This window comes from Mauremys mutica, chromosome 6, assembly GCF_020497125.1.
Source record: "Mauremys mutica isolate MM-2020 ecotype Southern chromosome 6, ASM2049712v1, whole genome shotgun sequence".
Classification (NCBI taxonomy): domain Eukaryota; kingdom Metazoa; phylum Chordata; order Testudines; family Geoemydidae; genus Mauremys; species Mauremys mutica.
Window position 1 is genome coordinate 118,447,894 of NC_059077.1, and position 19,030 is coordinate 118,466,923.

General features: G+C 48.6%; 1 protein-coding gene across 1 annotated transcript in view; it reads right to left on the bottom strand.

Annotated features, from left to right (window-relative positions):
* Positions 1 to 1,020: 1,020 nt before the first annotated feature.
* Positions 1,021 to 19,030, bottom strand: part of SHB (SH2 domain containing adaptor protein B) — a 138,364-nt gene continuing 120,354 nt past the window's right edge. Inside the window, exon 6 of the mRNA XM_045021293.1 lies at positions 1,021 to 1,274. Within this exon, the coding sequence (XP_044877228.1) occupies positions 1,091 to 1,274 (184 nt within the window). The 3' untranslated portion in view covers positions 1,021 to 1,090. The remainder of the gene's footprint in view (positions 1,275 to 19,030) is intronic.

Here is a 19,030-nt window from a genome sequence, read left to right on the forward strand (position 1 = left end):
GTAGTTTCATATGCAGGGGCACCAGGCTCTTCACATGCAAGTTTCAAGAATTCCCCGTAACACGCAGTGCCACAGTGTCACATTTTCCTACAAACTGTACGTCCCTCTTGGAGAGCTGGAAACCCATCCATCACATACTCTTCCATGCCCGAGGTGGAAAGGATGTTGGATGCGGCTGGTCAGTTGCCCCAGTGGGACTGTTATTTGCCCAGATCAAATAAGCACAAGAAGCATGGCCTCTGACTGCCTTTTAAGGTCTGAAACCCAGCATGTTGTCACATTCAGATTACGTACTGCCACTGCTGACATCAGCGCCCGCTGCACTGGCACAGCGGACTATGAGAACCAACTGCCTGCCTTGATCTAGGAATGACACTTGCAAAATGAACTCAGTAACCCTCAGAGATTTATTAATGTACCAAAAAATGATAAAAATATATATTAAACCACTATTTTAATTACATACCCTATTCATAAATAATCAAACACATTTTGCTATTGTAAAATTACTCATTAAGATCGCCTAGTCACACTGTGCGAGACAAAAGACTTCTGTGTTTGGATCATCCTGACAAACTGTGCATGAAGAGAGACACTAACATGGGGTGAGTGAGCAGCCCTGCAAGGACTCACACATTAAGCCGCTCATGTGCCAATTTCTCCTTGAGCCCTGAAAGAATCTGCATCCATTTCAGTGTCTGTTAAGGACAGCATGTCACCGGTGGAAGATTATTTGATCATACACAGGTATCAAGTCAGGAGAGTGAAAGAACAAATATCCTTGGAGTTTCCTGACTGAAGGAAGATGTTGGCTTTATTTACCCTTGATGGCAGTTCTTTGAATTTGGAAACATTTTTTCATTCACAGAAACATCCCCCAGGAAGGTTCTCTGGTTTCATCACATGGAAATAGAAACACAGTAGTGCAAGAGTACCATACACACAGGACTGGCTAACAGTTTTCAGCCAGCCAGCGCACATCAGAAATGAAAGGCAGGACATCTCCATTTCAACCATCGATGCAGCATTAATTCCTGCTTCGTCGCTTGCCCGTCACCTCCCATCCACAGGAAGGAGTGAGATTGGAGTGTTATAGAGTCCGGACAGCTACAGGGTAAAGCAGGGACAAGTGTTCTGCGCCCTTGATGGGCAGTTTTTTGGTGGTATAGTAGTGGATGACTTCTGGAACACTGTCAAACGGGGGGCTGTTCTGACCCAGGATGTATTTCTCTTTGGTTTTTGTCAGTTTCATGTGCATAAAACCTTGACTGCTCCTGCGAAGGAAGCAAAGGAGAGGGTGTTAGTACCTGCACACACACACACACACACCCCCGCCGACGACACAGTTAAATGGTCAGCATCAAAAAGCAGCTCCTCTTTGCCAGCAACATGCCACTGCTGCGTAAGAACAGTGAGATGGTCCAGCAGCACAGAACGTTCACACCGGTCTTGTGCCAAAAACTCAGAGCAGCGCGTGAGGTCTTCCCTGCATCAGCACAGGCAGCCGGTCCATGCCAATGGGGAGCCCTGGCTCTGTGCTGACGCTTGCCCGCATGGAGCAGTGCCCCGCAGGCCCCAGAGATAACGGGCCCTTTCAGTGGCTTTGAGCCTTCATTCCCAGAAACTTCTGGGGTTTCAGCCTTTTCCTTCCCCCGGGATCCCAGCAAGGCATTGGTCCGGTCCAGTCCAAAGCTGCACTGGGGCGGGGCAGCCTGAGAACAGCTGGTGGCCCCTTCCAGGACAGCTAAGCATCGCCAGCTCCCTGCTGTGGCTAGCTAAGGACTCGGGCCGGGAAAAGCCAAGGGCCCTGGCCTGGAGAGGTGACACATTTCAGCCTTTTAAATGAACGCGAGGCCCTGCTCTGTCAGCCCCTGCAAGAGGGCTGAGGAGGTCACTGAACTCTCCCAGGGTGGCCTGGGGGTCTCAGGTGCTGCAGAGGAGTCGGGCTGCAGCTTTCCGGCTCCTAACCCCAGGCAGCCCCCACTCCCACCAGCAGGTAACAGGCACCTGCGCAAAACCCCTTCCGAGAGGGGCCCGGCAACATCCTTTGAATCAGCAGGCGGCTGGATTCCTGCTGCCGAGGGCCCCAAGCCCCGCGGAGTCCAACCCTCAGAGGACCTGCACAGGGACTTCTGCGGACAGAACAAGCCCCTCTTCTCCCGAGCCCAGCCGAACCCTCCCAGCACAGCAGGGCCCCGCCTTTCCCTGGGCCTTGACAAGGACAGAAGTGTGTTGCAGGCTGGATCAGGGCTTTCTGGCCACAGCCTGCACAGGGGGTGGTGTGGGGCCGCCCTGCCCCACCAGGTGACTGTCTCCGGCAGCGACTGTGGCGATGGGGGCAGAACAAGGAGCCAGAATCCTGCCAGTGCAGCTCCTTGGGCATGGTCAGGGGATGGGAACAGGACCCCCACTCGTGTGCCAGCCAGGATGGGGCGGTGCCAGCGTGGCCCTGCCTCTCCCAGCCCTCTCTTCACTGCTGGCTCCTGGGAGGGGCTGGCGAGCTGGTGAGATGCCCACATGGCAGCGCTGCAAGGGAAGGCGGCTTCTCGCGTGCCCCCATGCTCCTGCCCAAAGCCATCTCGGCACCTGGCCCTGGGTGAGCCCAAGGACTGCAGGGATTTGCTCTGAAGGTGCCGTATAAAGCGTTTTCTGGCCCTGGCTCCCTGCTCGGGTGCCCAGCTGTATCGATTAGCCTTAATTCCCCCTTCCCGAGGGGATGGGCACAGTAGGGGTGGGGGAGAAATCGAACTGCAACGCCCCTTCTGGCCAATAGCGAGGGGGGCACGTCTCAGAGCTGCCCTGGCATTGGTCCGCTTGGCGCATTGTCCCAGAAGGGCAGGGGTTGTCTAACGGCACAGGGTACAGTGGCGGTATGTAGTGAGCAGCGTCCCTCATTTCCACGGGCATCAAACGACAGGCAAACGCAATGCCGCGTAGGCTGTCCGTGCAAGAGGCAAATCAGTTACATGGCAACTGCTCGAGCTACTAAGCATCAAGAGCAGCCTCCAACCCACACCCCACCCATGGGTGTGGAGCAGAACTACAGCGCTAGGGCCAGAAAACCTGGAGACGTCACCCCTGGGCACCACAGGGCTCTGTTCTCCTTTGCTGCTGGGCGGTGCAGGGACACAGGCCTCACCACCCAGCACACAGGGCTCCGGTACTGGGATCAAAGCACTGCACACGCCCACTCAGCGTAGCTGGGATCCCTGCGGGGAGTGGAGGTCAGGGAGCAGGGACGACACAAAAACAACAGGCACTGGCTGCTGGACATGGTGCAAAAGGCAACAAGTTGTAGCGTGGCTAGCACTGCTTCCTTAGGGCCATCTTTCCACCGCCATTTCCACTAGGATGCAGCATTGCTTTATGAATAAGATCAACATTTAATTTTTAGCAAAAAAAAACAACAACAAAAACCAACAACAACCCGTCACCCTTCTGTGAAAAAGATGTTTGGAAAAGCTCCCTCCTTCCATGTGCTAGAAACAACATCTCCTAGGGAAGAGACGAAAGCTCAGCTTTTCCAGATTTGTTGAGGCAAATGACCCTTCTCTGCCGAGCAGAAATCACCGCAGGCCCTGTAATTACAGCTTTGCAAGCTTAAAAATCTTGATTTCGATTTCAATTTTTTTTACAGGAATGATTCTCTTTTGAAACTTAATTGTTCTCTAAATGATTTCCTGCAAGCCAAGGGTGACATTTCTAAATACGTTCTTAAGAGGAGATATATTGTCCCCTTCCCTTCAGCTTATTCAGCTTTGCTGGTAAATGGCTTATGAGTCTGCCATTAAATTAGCAGGATCAGAGAAATAGGTGCATATGAATTTAAAGAATCTGGCCCGAACTGGAGAGCAGGCTGTTAAATGTCTTCAGGTCTATTGCTCAGGCAATAAGGGTGGAGTCATGTGCTACTTTTAACAATATTAAGGAAGAAAGAGAAGTTAACATTCTTCATGCTCCCAGCCAAATGCTAAATACTATGAAGTCACCCGAGAACAGTTAGTGTCCTCAAAGCAACCAGCGCCCCCCACCCCCGCATTCACAAGACAATTCGCTTCTGCACTAGCACGTTACCGCATTTTCAACCCCCCTGGCTGGGACGCTTCTGGGGGACATTTGGGGGTTAGCAGAGTGCTCCTCAGACAGCCAACAGCCGTTCTCTTTCCCAGCGCGCTGGTGTCTGCAGCGGGCCTCTGGCTCGCAGCGACGTGGCTGGACTGTTTATCCAGTCCCTTGGCGCCTTGCATGAGTCGATGGGGACACACTGTATAAGCGTCCTGAACATTTGCTCAGAGCAAAGGAGCGGCCTAACAGCCACCCTCCTTTCCCCTCCACGCCCTGCCCAGCACACCCAGAGCTCACACCCAGCGCTACACCACACAGCGATGCACAGGGGATAAGGCAGATAAAGAAGCGGAGATCTCGCCACACCCACCCCACGGGAGAGGGAGCAGCGGGGAAGCGCTGTCCTCCCTACCCATTTTCTTGGCATTTCCCCGCAAATGGACACTGTCGTTATAACCGACCCAATGCGGCGACTGGTGAAACAAAGCCAGGCCCTTTCGGAGAGCCCCAGAGATGCGTGATGCTGAGGCTGCTCTGGACAAGCTGGCTGGGTCAGATCTCCAGGGGCAATTCACTGCCCGGCTCCAAGCACCCAGCCACGTATTCAGTGTGACGGAGCCTGCTCCGCCCACCACAGCCTGTCCTCCAGTGCGCACACGCTCTCCCCCGTGCCCTGCTCCAGCAGCACGGGCCTGCCCAAGCCAGTTCAGCCCAGGGGCCAGAAAGTCACAAGGGGAACGTAAGGAACCAAGCAGCTCAATGAAGCTGGCTGCCAGATTGCTAATTAGCAGCACTGGCCTCCATTAAAACGGAACCTGCACGTTCCCCTCAGCGGCGCCGCACCCCACGACGGGAGGGCAAAGGCCCTGCAGCTCCATTCAGGGTGGGCGACGCTGCACAGGGGGCAGAGCGCGGGGACCCCTGCAGGTCGAGGGGCTGGGGCCGGTGTCCCCGGCAGACTGGAGATGGCGGTTATGCCATTGGATACTGTGACAGGAGCAGAGCTGGGAAAGCCTTGAACGCCAGAACAAAGACTGGGTGAGGTAGTGAGCTAATGGAGGGCTTCAAAGAGGAACGGATGTGGTCAGAGCACCCCTCAGAGTGAAGTGGAGAAGGGGCCTGCCATGGCAGAGGGGGCACGAACCGGCCAGCAGTAAATCCAAGCTGGAAATGAAAAGAAGGTGCCTAACCACCAGAGCGGCGAAGCTCTGGAACGGTGAGGGGCAGATGACCTGCCTAGCTTTGAGGTAGAGCTGGATACGTTTGTTGTGGGGATTATAGGAGGGGCTGCCTGCGATAGCAGCGATTGGACCTGACGACCCAGGAGATCTTGTCCTATGTCCCTAGAGAGTCGGTGGGAGATGGGGAGACCCTGGATGCGTGTGAACTCTGGGCATTGGGGAGAGGCAGCAGCTGTGGGTTTGAGGCGAGGGAGGAGGAGACAGGCCCCAGCCTGTGTGTGTACGTGACAGGGTGGCTCTGGAGGAGGGCTGGGCCTAGCACACCTGACTGGGTGTTGGCCAAGTGGCCATGCAATAGACACAGGGGTCAGGGAATACAGGACTCAGATTGACAACATCCCTTGCTGCTTCCACTTCCAGGCCTCCTGAGCGGGGCCTCAGCGCACAGTGGGGTCCAGGGCCCAGGTTGCCCCCCGGCTGACAGCCTGGCAGGTGGAGAGTCCGGCAATGAACCGCTTTTCCTCCTGCTCCGGTGTCACTGTGTGAAGGGAGGCAGGACTGTTCACGAACAAGAGCAGGCCCCCAAGCAGCCCCTCGCTGTACCGGTGCGTAAGGCCCAGCCTGACCCCAAAGACAACTGTCAATGAAGGACCACATCTGCTTTGGGGTCATTGGTTCTGGCCAGGGTGCATACGGGCATGCACCCCCCACCCCGATCTGCTCCTGCCAACATCCCCCAGCCCAGCTGGAGGGGCGTGGGCCACTCGCGCCAGGAACTAGAGAACATGACCCTAAGGCTTGGACAATCCTGCTACAGCCAAACACCGCGACCCTTCTGCTGATTTTTCATGATTGTTATATTTCCTGCCAACTACAGCCCAGCCGGTCAGACCAGGCCTGGACCAGCTGGCTGGGGAACGGGACAGAAGGCTGGGAGAGGGCTACCAGGCAGACGGCAGCAGAGGTGAGCTGTGCCACTGGCCACGGCGTCAGAATGCTGGTCAGAAAGCAGCTGATGCTTTGGAGAGATTTACTTCTGACTGGCACTCGCTGCCAATCTTTTGTTCGGAAGGAGACCAATTGCGGTATAATTGAGGGTTTCTCCAGTACCACCCTACATACCAGAGACCCTCACTTGAGGGCAAGGTCAGATTTCCGCAGCTGGTTCTTCCCTTGATTACAAACCCACAGAAATGTAGCTTCTGTTATGATCACTGTAACGCCACCATCAGTTTACAGCAATGCTAAAGAAGCCAGAAACAGCAGCCCCGTTTCTCCAAAAGCGCAGAGCGCTTAGGTCGTTTTCTGCTTCTTTGATCAAACAAGCTGAAGGAGCAAGCCATAAATACACAGCCCTCCCAGCGGGTGACTTGCCTAATTAATGCACCAAAGCTTTCAAATAATACAGAACACCATTCATACCTATGCTAACACTGTTCATTAGCATAACAAAAAGCAATTTCTGATCTAGAGGATTATTAAATACTATTGCCTAGACAGACCCTAATAATAGGCACGGTCCCCTCCTAATAATCAAGGTATTTAATAATACATTACACATCGTCGCAGCTGCTGGTGCACATCGCCTGCAGAAAGTATGCCTGCCCTATACCTCTTCCTTTCAGCTGTAATTGCTTAATGCATATTTCATGAAGAATGCAGAGTAACTGTTATGTTAAATCACTTCTCTTCAGGATAAAATGACTTAAAACCACTTGTGTATAGTATGTGTGTGATTGCAGGCGGGACAGCCGCCCGCTTGTGCCAGCGATTGTGATGCTATTACAGGTATCCAGGCACTGTCAGCCTCTGCTGCTCTGACCGGGAGAACAGGAAAAATCAACACCACCATTTTCCAAGCCAAGTGGAATAAAACAAATTTCCACACCAAATCATGGTTTCCAGGTCTCTGCTGAACACATCCCTTTCCTCAGTTTGCACCGTAGTTCTGAGGAGCTGGATCCTGCAATCAGTGGCAGCAGGATTGGGCCCAGAAGGCTCAATCATTGCCCTCATCACACCATCACTGGATGGCCTCTCCTCCTTGCAACAGGTAGCACGCACGAACCCGTTCTAGAGTGGGAGGGAAATGAGCCCACGCTCACCACTCACAAACTGCCCACAGATGGCTGCCTGCCTGAGACTAACGCACATCTTGCAAATGCTTGACTCCACCAAGCCTAGCTAATTACAGCCCAACAGCATTGTCCAGAGAGCACCCCATGTTACTAGGCAGACAGACAGGACCAAAAGACTTCCATTACCAACAGGCTACCCAGGTGAGGAATTGCATCCGGGTTATCTTCGCTCTCATTGGTATCACAGTGATTGTTCCGAGATGCCCCATCACCAGAACATCTGGCTACCTTCACAATAGACTTCAAAACAATAGATTTTCAAAAAATTAGACTGCAATCTTGGGAAAAATGATGGAAATCAGCAACTCTCCTACCCTATTTCCCACCTGTCTTCACTTTGAAGCAAGTCTGACACTTCCATCTGCTGAATCCATTTATTACCCTGAATTTACATTTATTCGGCTTCTCTTCAGCAACACTGTGCTTAGCGTAAGGACACAGCGAAGTGCCTGAAGAGAACAGCCTTCAATTAGCGGAAAGAAGAGAGGCTGTCCTGACTTTAAATGTGCTAGCGTTTGTTTTACCGCTGGTTTACAAAGAGTATCAGAGCAGAGTGGCGGGGGATACACTTCATCACACAGATCCAGCAGTGAACCTCAAACCTGGTCTGCAACCCCCCTGCCATGTCTCTCCCCAATCTCCTGAGAAGATCCTGCCCCGTGCAGGTGGTATGCAACATGGAGACAGATTCATGAATGCTTATGCGCAAATAAATGTGTTGGTCTCTAAGATGCCACAAGGACTCCTAGGTTTTTCTTTGCTGATACAGACTAACACGGCTACCACTGAAACCGGTCACTAGGAAGTCAGACACTCATTCCACCTGGGAACCCAAGTTGTAACTTAAATCCAGGTCTTTGTAGCTGGAAGGCGACTACATTAATTCACTGAGCCACAGAGCAACCATTGGGAAATATTTAAAATTAAGAGTGTGCAGCGCTTTGTTAGTTCCATTTCACTGGCTATTTTTAGCCAATGTAGTGACCGCGTCGTTATGGCTGGGTTCAACATTCCGTTCCGGCCCACTTTTTTCAGTCGTTCATAATTCTCTCCAATTTTTTGGGTCTGGACGTTGTTCCAGGGTCAAATGCAGCCGCAAGGCAAAAGGTTTTGGAAAGCTGGAGATAAGTTGGTTTAAGCATCTTTTCCCTTTAACGTCAGCATGACAGCCTGACTCCTCCCCAGCCCCTTCCCCCTTTGCCTGTGCTCCAGTCCCAATCACTGTGCTCATGCTGGCAGCAACTAGAAATAGTGGATGACGTTTTTCACCATCCTGCATCAAGGCGAGAAAACAATCAGTGTAGCACTTTGAAAGCTAAATGCAGCACCCTCAAGCACGTATGATGGGAGCTGGTTCCCCCACCCTGCCCCCCGATGTTCAGGGCCTCTTGACACAGTTGTTACCGAGGCTTCTGCTAAGTAGCTACAGTAGATCCCGAGCCTGCTCCTGAAACCCCACCACCCCCCTGGACAGGCCGTGTGGTTTTACAGGGACTTTTTAAGTTTCTCTCCCCCATGTTGCTGTGCCCAAAAATCAAAGACAGAGGCAAGTGACTAAGACCCCGATCCTCATAGGTTTTTAGGCACCTAACTCCCAGTGAAATCAGTGGCAATTAGGCAGATAAATGCCTTAGAGACAACAGAGGTGGGCAGAATGCATGTAGTCAATTGCACACAGTGCTGTCATCCATTGAACAGTGAATAAATGGGAACGTTTTCATGCCCATTTCCCCCACCTGCCCCCCCTCCAAAACACCCTCCCCCTCGGTTTGCGATTAGGAGTGTTCCGTTCTGGGGCACTCGGGGAGGCGGAGTCTGTGAAGGGGCATGCTGACAAGTTAGGGGGGGGTCCAGCATGCCCAGAGCAGAGCGTGGGGTGCAGCCCACGCAACCCCCCCACAGCTGCTCGTGCAGGAGCAGCTACTGCTCACTGCAGCACAGCTCTCAGCCAGTGGGTCCTGGCGGCAGTAGCGGCTGTGGAACGGTATGCTACGGGTCACAGTGTGTGTGCATGGCTTCTCTGCCCTATGCCCACCCCCCACAGCAATGGTACCATTACATATGGGTCCTTGTGCTGGTCTTGCACTCATGGAGCATTTGTAGAATGCGTATAGGCTGTGTAATGTGGCTGCAATAACCTGGGCCCCACGTCCTGCTTCTGGTTACTCGGGTGCCATTGGACCAAACAGGAATTCATAGATTCCAAGGCCAGAAGGGACCATATGCCGTCTGACCTCCTGCATAGCACAGGCCCAAGACCTGCCCCACAGTAATTCCCAGAGCAGAGCTTTTAGAAACACATCCCACCTTGATTCAAAAACGGTCAGGGATGGAGAATCTGCCACAACCCTGGGTAAATTGTTCCAATGAGGGTAATTACCCTCATTCCTAAAAAATTACACCTTATTTCCATTCTGAATTTGTCAAGCTTCAACTTCTAGCCATTGGATTGTGGTAGACCTTTCTCTGCCACATTGAAGAGCCCATTATTAAATATTTCCCCCCATGCAGACACTAATAGACTGAGATCAAGTCACCCCCCCCACCCTTCTCTTTGTTAAGCTAAATAGGTTGAGCATCTTGGGTATATCACCAGAAGGCAGGTTTTCTAACCCTTCAGTCATTCTTGTGGCTCTTCTCTGAACCCTCTCCAATTTATCTACATCCTTCTTGAATTGTGGGCGCCAGACCTGGACACAGGATTCCAGCCGCAATCCCACCAGCGCCCAACACAGAGGTAAGAACCTCTCTGCGCCTACCCAAGATTCCATCCCAGGATCACAAGAGCTCTTTTGGCCACAGCAACACACTGGGAGCTCATGTTCAGTGAATTATCCACCACAGCTCCCAAATCTTTTCTAGTCCCTGCTTCCCAGAATAGAGTCCCCCATCCTGTAGTATTGCCTACATCGTTTGTTCCCAGATGGATACACTGACATTAAACCCTATAAAACGCATATTGTTTGCCTGTGCTCAGTTTACCAAACAATCTAGATCACTTTGAATCAGTGACGGGTCCGCTTCATTATTCACCACTCCCCTAACTTTTGTGTCATCTGCAAATTTTATCAGAGGTGATTTTATATTTTCTTCCAGGTCATTGATACAGATGTTAAATAGCGTAGAGCCAAGAACTGATCCCTATGGGACCCCACTGGAAACAGACCAGCTTGATGATGATTCCCCTTTTACAATTACATTTCGAGACCTATCGGTTAGCCAGTTTTTAATCCATTTAATGTGTGCCATGGTAATTTTACAACGTTCTAGTTTGTTTTGTTTTTTTTAAATAAAAATGTTGTGTGATACCAAATCAAATGCCTTACGCAAGGCAAAGTATATTACAGAGGTGGCCAAACTTACTGACCCTCTGAGCTGCATACAATAATCTTCAGAAGTTTGAGAGCCGCAAGCCACAAACAACCTTTACACACGCATTTTTAAAAAGATTAACATCCTACTTACTGTATCGTGGCTAATTACTGCTAGACCTAGAGGCTTTACGGGTCTCCATCCTGGTCATAAGTCTTTGGAAACCTGGTTGATATGTTGTCAAGGGAGTATGGAGGAGTTCAGTCGGATATTGATTTGTAAGGACTGCACGATGTTTCGATTTTACGAACATTATCATGGACTACAGCAATTCACAATTTAAATGAGTCGCATGCTAGTCTTTTTGGAGTTGAAGATACTTCATTCCTGGTATTTGCATCCAGAACTCGATTGTAGACTGTGATTTACGCATCATCTTTAAAGTCTGATCCTCCTGGAGTTCCAATAGTTCCATTTCTACAGTAGATGTTTCTATAACCATGGTTTTGGGAATTGGACAGCCACCATTGGTCACATCAACCATGAATGGGTTTACAAGAAAGGTGAAGCAGGATCTCAGCTTCTGCAAGTCTTCAAACCTGGCCTGAAAGTCATCAAGCAGTCCTTCTAATTTACCTCTGTATTCCTCGAGTTAGTGATCTTCTACTTTGATTTTAGGCAATGTGTTTACCCTACCCTTGAGATGGGGAAGTGGTTTAAGTCTCTTGACACAATGTCTCTTTGCAGAAGCTTTAACTTGTTCTGGAAGCTGAAGGCTGTCTGAGTAAGGTCAGAAATGATCTTACCCTTCCCTTGGAGTGCCAAGTTGGGAGTTTGCAGATGCTGCATAACATCAGATCCGGCATCCATTGCTCTCTTTGTAGAGAGAGCGCGATGCATTGCAGATAAGGCACAGGGGTTTGCCACCTTTACTAGTGAATGCAAAGTCTTCCTCCCATTCTGGCTGAAAACTTCGGTTTTCTTCTTCATACTTGTATTTCTTACCGTTTGAAGATGTCATTGTCAACCACGAAATTAACGTAGGGGTAACACAAGTCAAAAACTATTCAAAATGTGACTTATGAACAGTAAACACCGCCGGTAACGTGCAGCATGCAAGGCGATCACAGCACTAAAGTGACACCATTTCCTATTATAATGAGCACGGGCTGCTGAAGCCCAGAGCGCCGGCTCCCCCTGTCCTGTGAGGGTGAAGCTGTGAGCTACGGTGCCCCCTGCAGGGCGGGAGCCGTGAGTAACAATTTGCCTCTTCTCTCCCCCCTGTCCCCCACCCACGGGGTGAAGCTCTGAGCTCCATGAGCCGCAGTTGACCCCTTAAAGAGCCAGCCCCTCCCCCCCGGATATTACATCAATACTATTACCTTTATCAACCAAACTTGCAATCTCATAAAAAAAAATCATCAAGTTAGTTTGACTTGCAAAATCAAGAATAGAATTTATCCCTAAGTTTTAATACGTCTTTAGTATTTTTAATATTCTGGATTTTTCATTCCCAATGTTGCAAGCTGCCAAGTTGACGTCCGCTAAACCTAAGAAATTTAAGAACAGGGCCAGGGTCTCTTGAAACCACATTTTTGAAAATCAGACCATCTGCCTAAGTGTTGAACACCCAGCAATGCCTACTGATGACCACAGAAGTTGCTGGGTCCTGGGCCTTTGTGAAAATCTTGGCCTACGTACAATAAGCGACTTCTAAAAATATAATCACATTTTGCTGACTTCCTGTCTATTAGCACAATTATTCTTTGCCAAGGTCCTGTTTTACTGAAGCAAACCAAAAGCTTCGCTGCATACAGCATTTACCTCTTTTGCCTTTTCTTACTTCATTCATCTCCCTGGGCTTTGAATGCAGAGCGTGAATATTTTTAGACACTAATCACTGCAGTAAATGCCTTTTAAACACTTTTAGACCCAAACTGTTTACACTGTGTGACACGGTTACGCTGCACTGAGGGAAATATGTTGCAGCAAAACTACTGTCATGAAACTGAACCTTTGAATTAAAAGTTTCCTAGGCATTTTTCTTAGACTGAGTAACTAATTGCGAGGAGAGAGTGCCTGTGTGTGGTGGTGGTGGTGGTTGGGGGGAGGAGTCTTTATAGGCAGCTCCTCAAACTACACTTCATCTTACCTTGTTTTGGCATTGCTCAAAGTGGCAGCATGTCTGACATATGCCAGAGTGTTTTTTTTTTCTTTTCTTTTTTTTTTTTAAAGGAAAAAATAATTTTAAAAATTCTTATTCAAATTCTGGTGACTGGTCAAAAGAACGGGTCAAAAATTCTGTCCATTTATTTTTAAATCTGAAGATACCATTTAATTGGAACTTTCCATGGGATGTGCTGATTTTGATGTCTCATTTAAAAAAATGAAAATGAAGTGTTTCAATAATGTCAAAACATTCCACTTCAGCATTTAAGGACTATTTCCATTTTTCATTTTGAAACAACTGTCCGCATATTATACAGACAACTGAAACAAAACCTGTTTTTTTAAAAAACTTTGTTTCAAGGGAAATTTCAAATTACAACATTTTGTTCCAATTTCAAAATTGCAGAATTTCCTGTGAAACCAATTCCAGTTCCCGGATGGTTTTAGCGACTGGTATGCCGAATCCTCAACTTAGAAGCATGTAGAAATCGACCTTCTGGTGCGTGTGGTGGTTTTTTTTTGGTTTTGGCTCAGCTGTGTTCTTCTCCAAGAAGAGACGACACAATGATAGATCATTCTGTACCTGACAGCGACTATCTCCACAGAGCAATTAACAGCGTCTCTCTTCTAGCACTGGCTGATAACATGTCCCTCAGCAACATTATCCAACAGGTGAGAAAGCTACAGCAGTGGCAGCCTCAGTTCTCTATAAAGGATTTCCATCAGCTGCTTTGAAAGAGGGGCCAGATTGTTAGCCTGTTGGATAACTTCAAATGACAGGGTACTTCTGAGGAAAGCCAATCTACAAACAGCAGGGGCCCTGTCACTTCTGTTTAGATTATAAAAGGAGTAGGAATACATTAAAAAACCACTTTGGATAAAATGTTTATTTGAAGAACCATGAAAAATGTCCTAGCTCTTCCCAAATTGTACAGGGAAAGGGAACTAAGATTATCTTTTGCTATCTGAGTTACATTGCCAGGGCTTAGGAAATGCTTTAACTAGATTATTCAAGATTTCCAAAACACAGCACTGGTCTCGCTGCTTTCACAGATATGTATAAGGTTTCTGGTTTTCCAAAATCTGGGCTCTTCTATTCTACAGCCCAGTCCTGAAAACACTTAAGCATGTGTGTAACTCAACTCACATTGATAGTCTCAGCCTACTCACGCCCGGGGAGTTACATTCGTGCTTCTGAGTGTGCAAAATCAGGCCCTCGGTAAATATTTTTCTACACGTTGGTAAGAAGATGCCAGACGTGTCTTCTGTTCTCACCCAGGCTTACGCTCATGTGACTAATGACTTCAAGTGGATTTACTCCCCTTCTACACCAGTCAGAGCAGCCTGGCCCTATTTTGACACATTTTTGCAATGTTTAGATGACTTGTAAAATAACCACATTGCCATAAGCTTGACATTGAAACACCAGCCAGAAAGCTTGGGGCAAAGGCTGACTTCTTCATGCTTGACTGAGACCAGTGCAGTGTCTCGGGGTGAGGGGAGGAGGCCCCAACTGCAACTGCTTGAAAGGCATATCAGCCTAAACCCTGAATAGCCTGCCCTCTGACAGGTTATCAAATCTTATACCGAGTCCAGGGTGAATATGGATTTAGGGGTGGGCGTTACCAAGGGAATCCCACTCCCAAGACTGTCAAAAACAGACCACCGAGCAAGCAAAGAATACAGATACAATAGTTATGGATCTGAATATGGACTTTTAGATTAAGCTGAAGATTGGAGAAGCAAGTGTGCGGATGAGGTTAAAGCATGGTCGAGCTGCCACGCTGTAGGACACTACATGAACATGTGTTTTGGCATGGTACTAATTCTGAAAATACCTCCCCTTCACCCCAGGGACGTGGAGCCATCTATCAAGCAAGAATATACTTAGGCACTTGCACAAGAAATTTTCTTTTTGTATAGACTTACTGAGCATCTTGACATGTAAGTCTGAGTTCATGAATTAGCGTCCTACTAGATGGTAATTTCTCCCCTGTCATGTAAACCTGACTGCTGCTCAGACACGCTGAATTCCACGGGCTGAATGACTTTGCATTAGAGTCTGTACATATGGACAAATAACCACGGCTCTAACTAAAATAAAACTTGTAGGCTGGTTGTTGTCAGATCTCCTACGCCCTCCGAATAGTCACTTCTCATCTGTATTGTGGACTAAACCGCCTGAACGATTTCTTTGAAGTTCATACCCATGGCGGGCCGGGTCCTCTCTTGGAAATCTAAGTAGATGTTACCACCACGTTACCAAAACTTAACAGCATGCAACAGAATTTTAAAGAGTTATTACCGAATTAGAAGTGCGGTATTGCTCTCCTGCTTCGGGCCTGACATTACAACTTGGCTCAAATGTAAATACAGACCATTCATTAAGATGCTACTGGATTCAGGAGATGCAGCCCAGATGAGCCAGATGCATCAAGGAGTCAAACCTAAGCAACTTCCCCCCCTATTATCTGGGTATATTTCATGAACCTGTGTTAATAAATGAAAGACCACCGGGAGCCTGCTGCTGAGTGCCCAGCACTTGAGGTGTTACCAGCCTGGGAGTGGCACCCCCTTTCACTGCCTGCTCCAGCGGCATCAGTGGGGCCAGAGCTGGACGAGTGGGCCCTGGGGCTGCTTGAGAAGCGCTGACGGCTCTGGCAGATCCCCCGAGATGTCTGTCCTGGGGGGTGGATCCTGTTCCTTTCAATTCTTCCCCGCCCCCAAACACTCTGGTAAGAGCCGCAAAGGGATTCCTCGTCTTTGCCACCCCCCCCCCCCCCAGCCCTGCGTGCCAGCAGGACAGGCACATCTAGCCTTGTGCATTTGTAACTGATCAGACCCGTTCTTGTTCCAAATGGGACACGGCGCTTGCGTGAGAGCGGAGACCCTTGCTCAAGTGTCAGCTTACAGTGACCTGAAACTGCCCATAATGCTGGAGATCACAGGTGCTGACCTGATTACGGGTAGTTGCTTTGACACCTGCAGAAGACATGTTTTACGGCGCTGCCCTGTGCTTTCTGGCAAGGGCCCTAGTCCCATCTGTGTCTGAGTGAGTGTTCCTGGCTGCCCCTTCCTGCGGCAGATATGGAGAGAAGGAAGCCGTGACAGGAGTCACCAGGACAGCGACAGGATTCTGCTTTATTTCCCTCTGCTGAGGAAAAGCCAGAAGGGCGGGTTCTCTATTGTGTCCTTGCCCCTGGGGATACATGTTGGGGAGCTGGTGTCTAGGGAGCTCTCATGCACACCCGCTGCCTATGGCTCTCAAAGAGCCAAGCGCCATTCAGGGACCTGCAGTGCATTCCCGTCCCAGACCCCCCAACCCCCACCCCACGCTGGGAGCTGCTGGCAGCATGGTGAAGGAGACGGCTCAAAGCTGGCTATGGACAATAAAGAGGAAAGACAATAAAAAGTCCAAAATCCCCCCCCCAACACAGGCTAAATATCCTCCCCCACTCTACATTGATTGGACATGGACGGCTTTCCTGTGGCACAAGAGACACACATTGGGGGTGGGCAGTTTATGGTGTCATTACTCACTCAAATGTCATTGATTGAAGTTAGGATGACAAGAGTCATTGTCGTCATATTTAATGTTAACTTGGCAACTACAGGGGGAGTAGTTTGCAGACTGTTTTTGCCAAACATGGAAACATTATTGCAACTTGTAGGCGTAGAGCCAGTCTCCCGGTACAGTGCACCTAATGCAATTTTAAAATTCAATAAATAAATACGAGATGTTGTGAAATAAACAAAATCACCAAGAGATGCCACACGCAACTAGCTTCAGAAGCCCACGTCAATGTTTCATTAAAAAAACCCAACCCGACATCAGCCCTTTAAAAAAGCAGCCATGTGACATTAAAGAACAGACCTTTCAATCCTTGACACCTAATCTTGATATACAATCTGGGTGTCATTCTTCCTTTTTCCTGGAATCGGAACTCAGGGCACCAAACAGAGAAAATAAATGCAAACACACCGGGGAAGGTCTCAGAATGGCACAAACGCACAATATAAAACCCCTCCAAGCCTCTCAGGCAGTGGTGCACGTTTCATTGCATAGGAAATGCTCAGGAATCTACGCAACATTCAGGTGAAAATGAACGCTGTTTTTAAACGCATATGGTTGCACAATTACTAACTGTTACTTCACCTTCAGAATTCCCCTTGCCCCTTTGAGAGTTCCAAACGCAGGATGACCTAAAGATCAGTATTTCTCCCTCCTGTAACTATATATGAGACATTTGTGCCAAAGCAATATAAATACTAGCCACAGGCAGAGTGATGTAACAACTGGGGACAAGAGCAACTCATTACACTTCAATCCCAGTTTAAACAGACAGAAGAACCTCCATTTAAATGAACCAAAATGGAAAAGGTAGCACTCCTAAATGTATTAATATGCAAAGCACCTGCAGCTTCAGCAACACTTAAGAAGACTTGGAAACGCAATTTAGAAAGGTCAGTTTCATCTCTTTGTAATTTGGACTTTGGATAGCAAATCCACTCCTGGCTGGTACTCTATCAATTTCTTGGCAGCCTATTTCCACAGGGTGAAAAATTTTCTCTAAATTAAATCTCCATCTCTGTGCCCTCTAATGCAATTGATTTATGCACTGATACACAACAAAGATTCGGTTTTATTCTTTGGCCCAGAATGTGCCTACATTAATTACAAGGTTTTGCAGCATGACTGCTAGTAATACAGTTCCAAAAATTTACTTAATCTCAGAGCTGATTGCCTTTTTTTTTTTTTAATTCAACACCCACATATATCAACACAAATCATCAACATTTGTGGATAGAGTTCATTCACTAGAGTGCATTTGTGAGGAGATGCATTTTTTAAACTGTGCAATACCTATGAAACTGGTGGGGGAGGGTTCGGGGGGGGGGAATCCATTTTTATAGTGATTATCTGCCTTTGAATGCCACGGCTCTCCCAATATCTCCTCTACAGGTTTTGTACCACAATGCAGTCACATCCATAACTACAACGATGTACTGATGGAACCCTTCAAATCAGCCATTAGCTGACAACTGCCTCTGAAAAGCTGAAGGGAACATCTAGCTAGTTGCTCCTGGAGTTCTGGGCGGGAAGCCTGCCAAGTCTGCAGGCAACCATCTCCTGCTCTTAAAGCACTCACTGGGTCCGCCCCCCAACTGAGGTCCTGCAAACATTATGTTCTTTGGGGCCATTTGTATGGGTCTCAGGTATTCCTCACTGCCCCTAAACCCGCCTCCCAAGGGCTTTAGCAGACTTCTCAGCCCGATAGCCAGAACAGGCAGCTGGAGGCCAACAAGGTCGTGGGTGGCCCTTAATGAGCCTTTATGGCTCAGGGGCTGTCACTCTGTAGTGGCCCGAGTGTAGCCTAGCAGCCAGGACACGAGGTTGAGAGTCAGAACTCCTGGGTTCTATTCCTGACCCATTGTGTGACCTCTAGCAGGACACATGCGTAAAACCCATCTCCTTTGTCCAGAGCTCTGCGATGGCTGCAGAAAAGCACTGAGCATTGCGACGGCTACCACATCAGACGGACAGAGCAAAAGGAGCCATGGGCTGAGCCGGGAAACCCACTACCGAGTTTGGAAAACTGACACTTCTAAAAAAAAAAAAAAAAAAATGCTCCTTCCATTAATAAATAAAAGATGAACCCTCCTCGTGAGACGTGTGTCCATTAATGGCCTGAGAAGTGTAAATATTAATTACAGGACAAACTGGCTATAATTACACAAGTTATTAAATATGCATATTATGGCAATACCCAGAGGCCTCAAGCTGGTTTTCTGATGCACCGGGTGAGCGTAAGATCCGCATCAGGCCTCTGACAGATTCCTCTGTGTTCAGAGGGATCACTGTAGGAGGAAAATGCTGCCGATAAACAGCTTAGTGCTGTACAGAGCATATTAATTAAAAAATGAAAAGGAATTGCAGTAATTTAAAAGCCGTTTCATTAAAGGTGTCTCCATACAGCTGCGTTTATTATTGATATTTCTATCTGGTGAAGTAATCGCTTCTCAAATCTATTACACTTAGAAGAAACAACAGCGAAGTGTGACACACAATTAGATAACCGAGAAGAAATTCAATAACTGCCCCCTTGAGAGCTTATTTTAACACACTGCCAAAGCGAGCCTGTCTGGGCTGCACCTGCAGCCCGG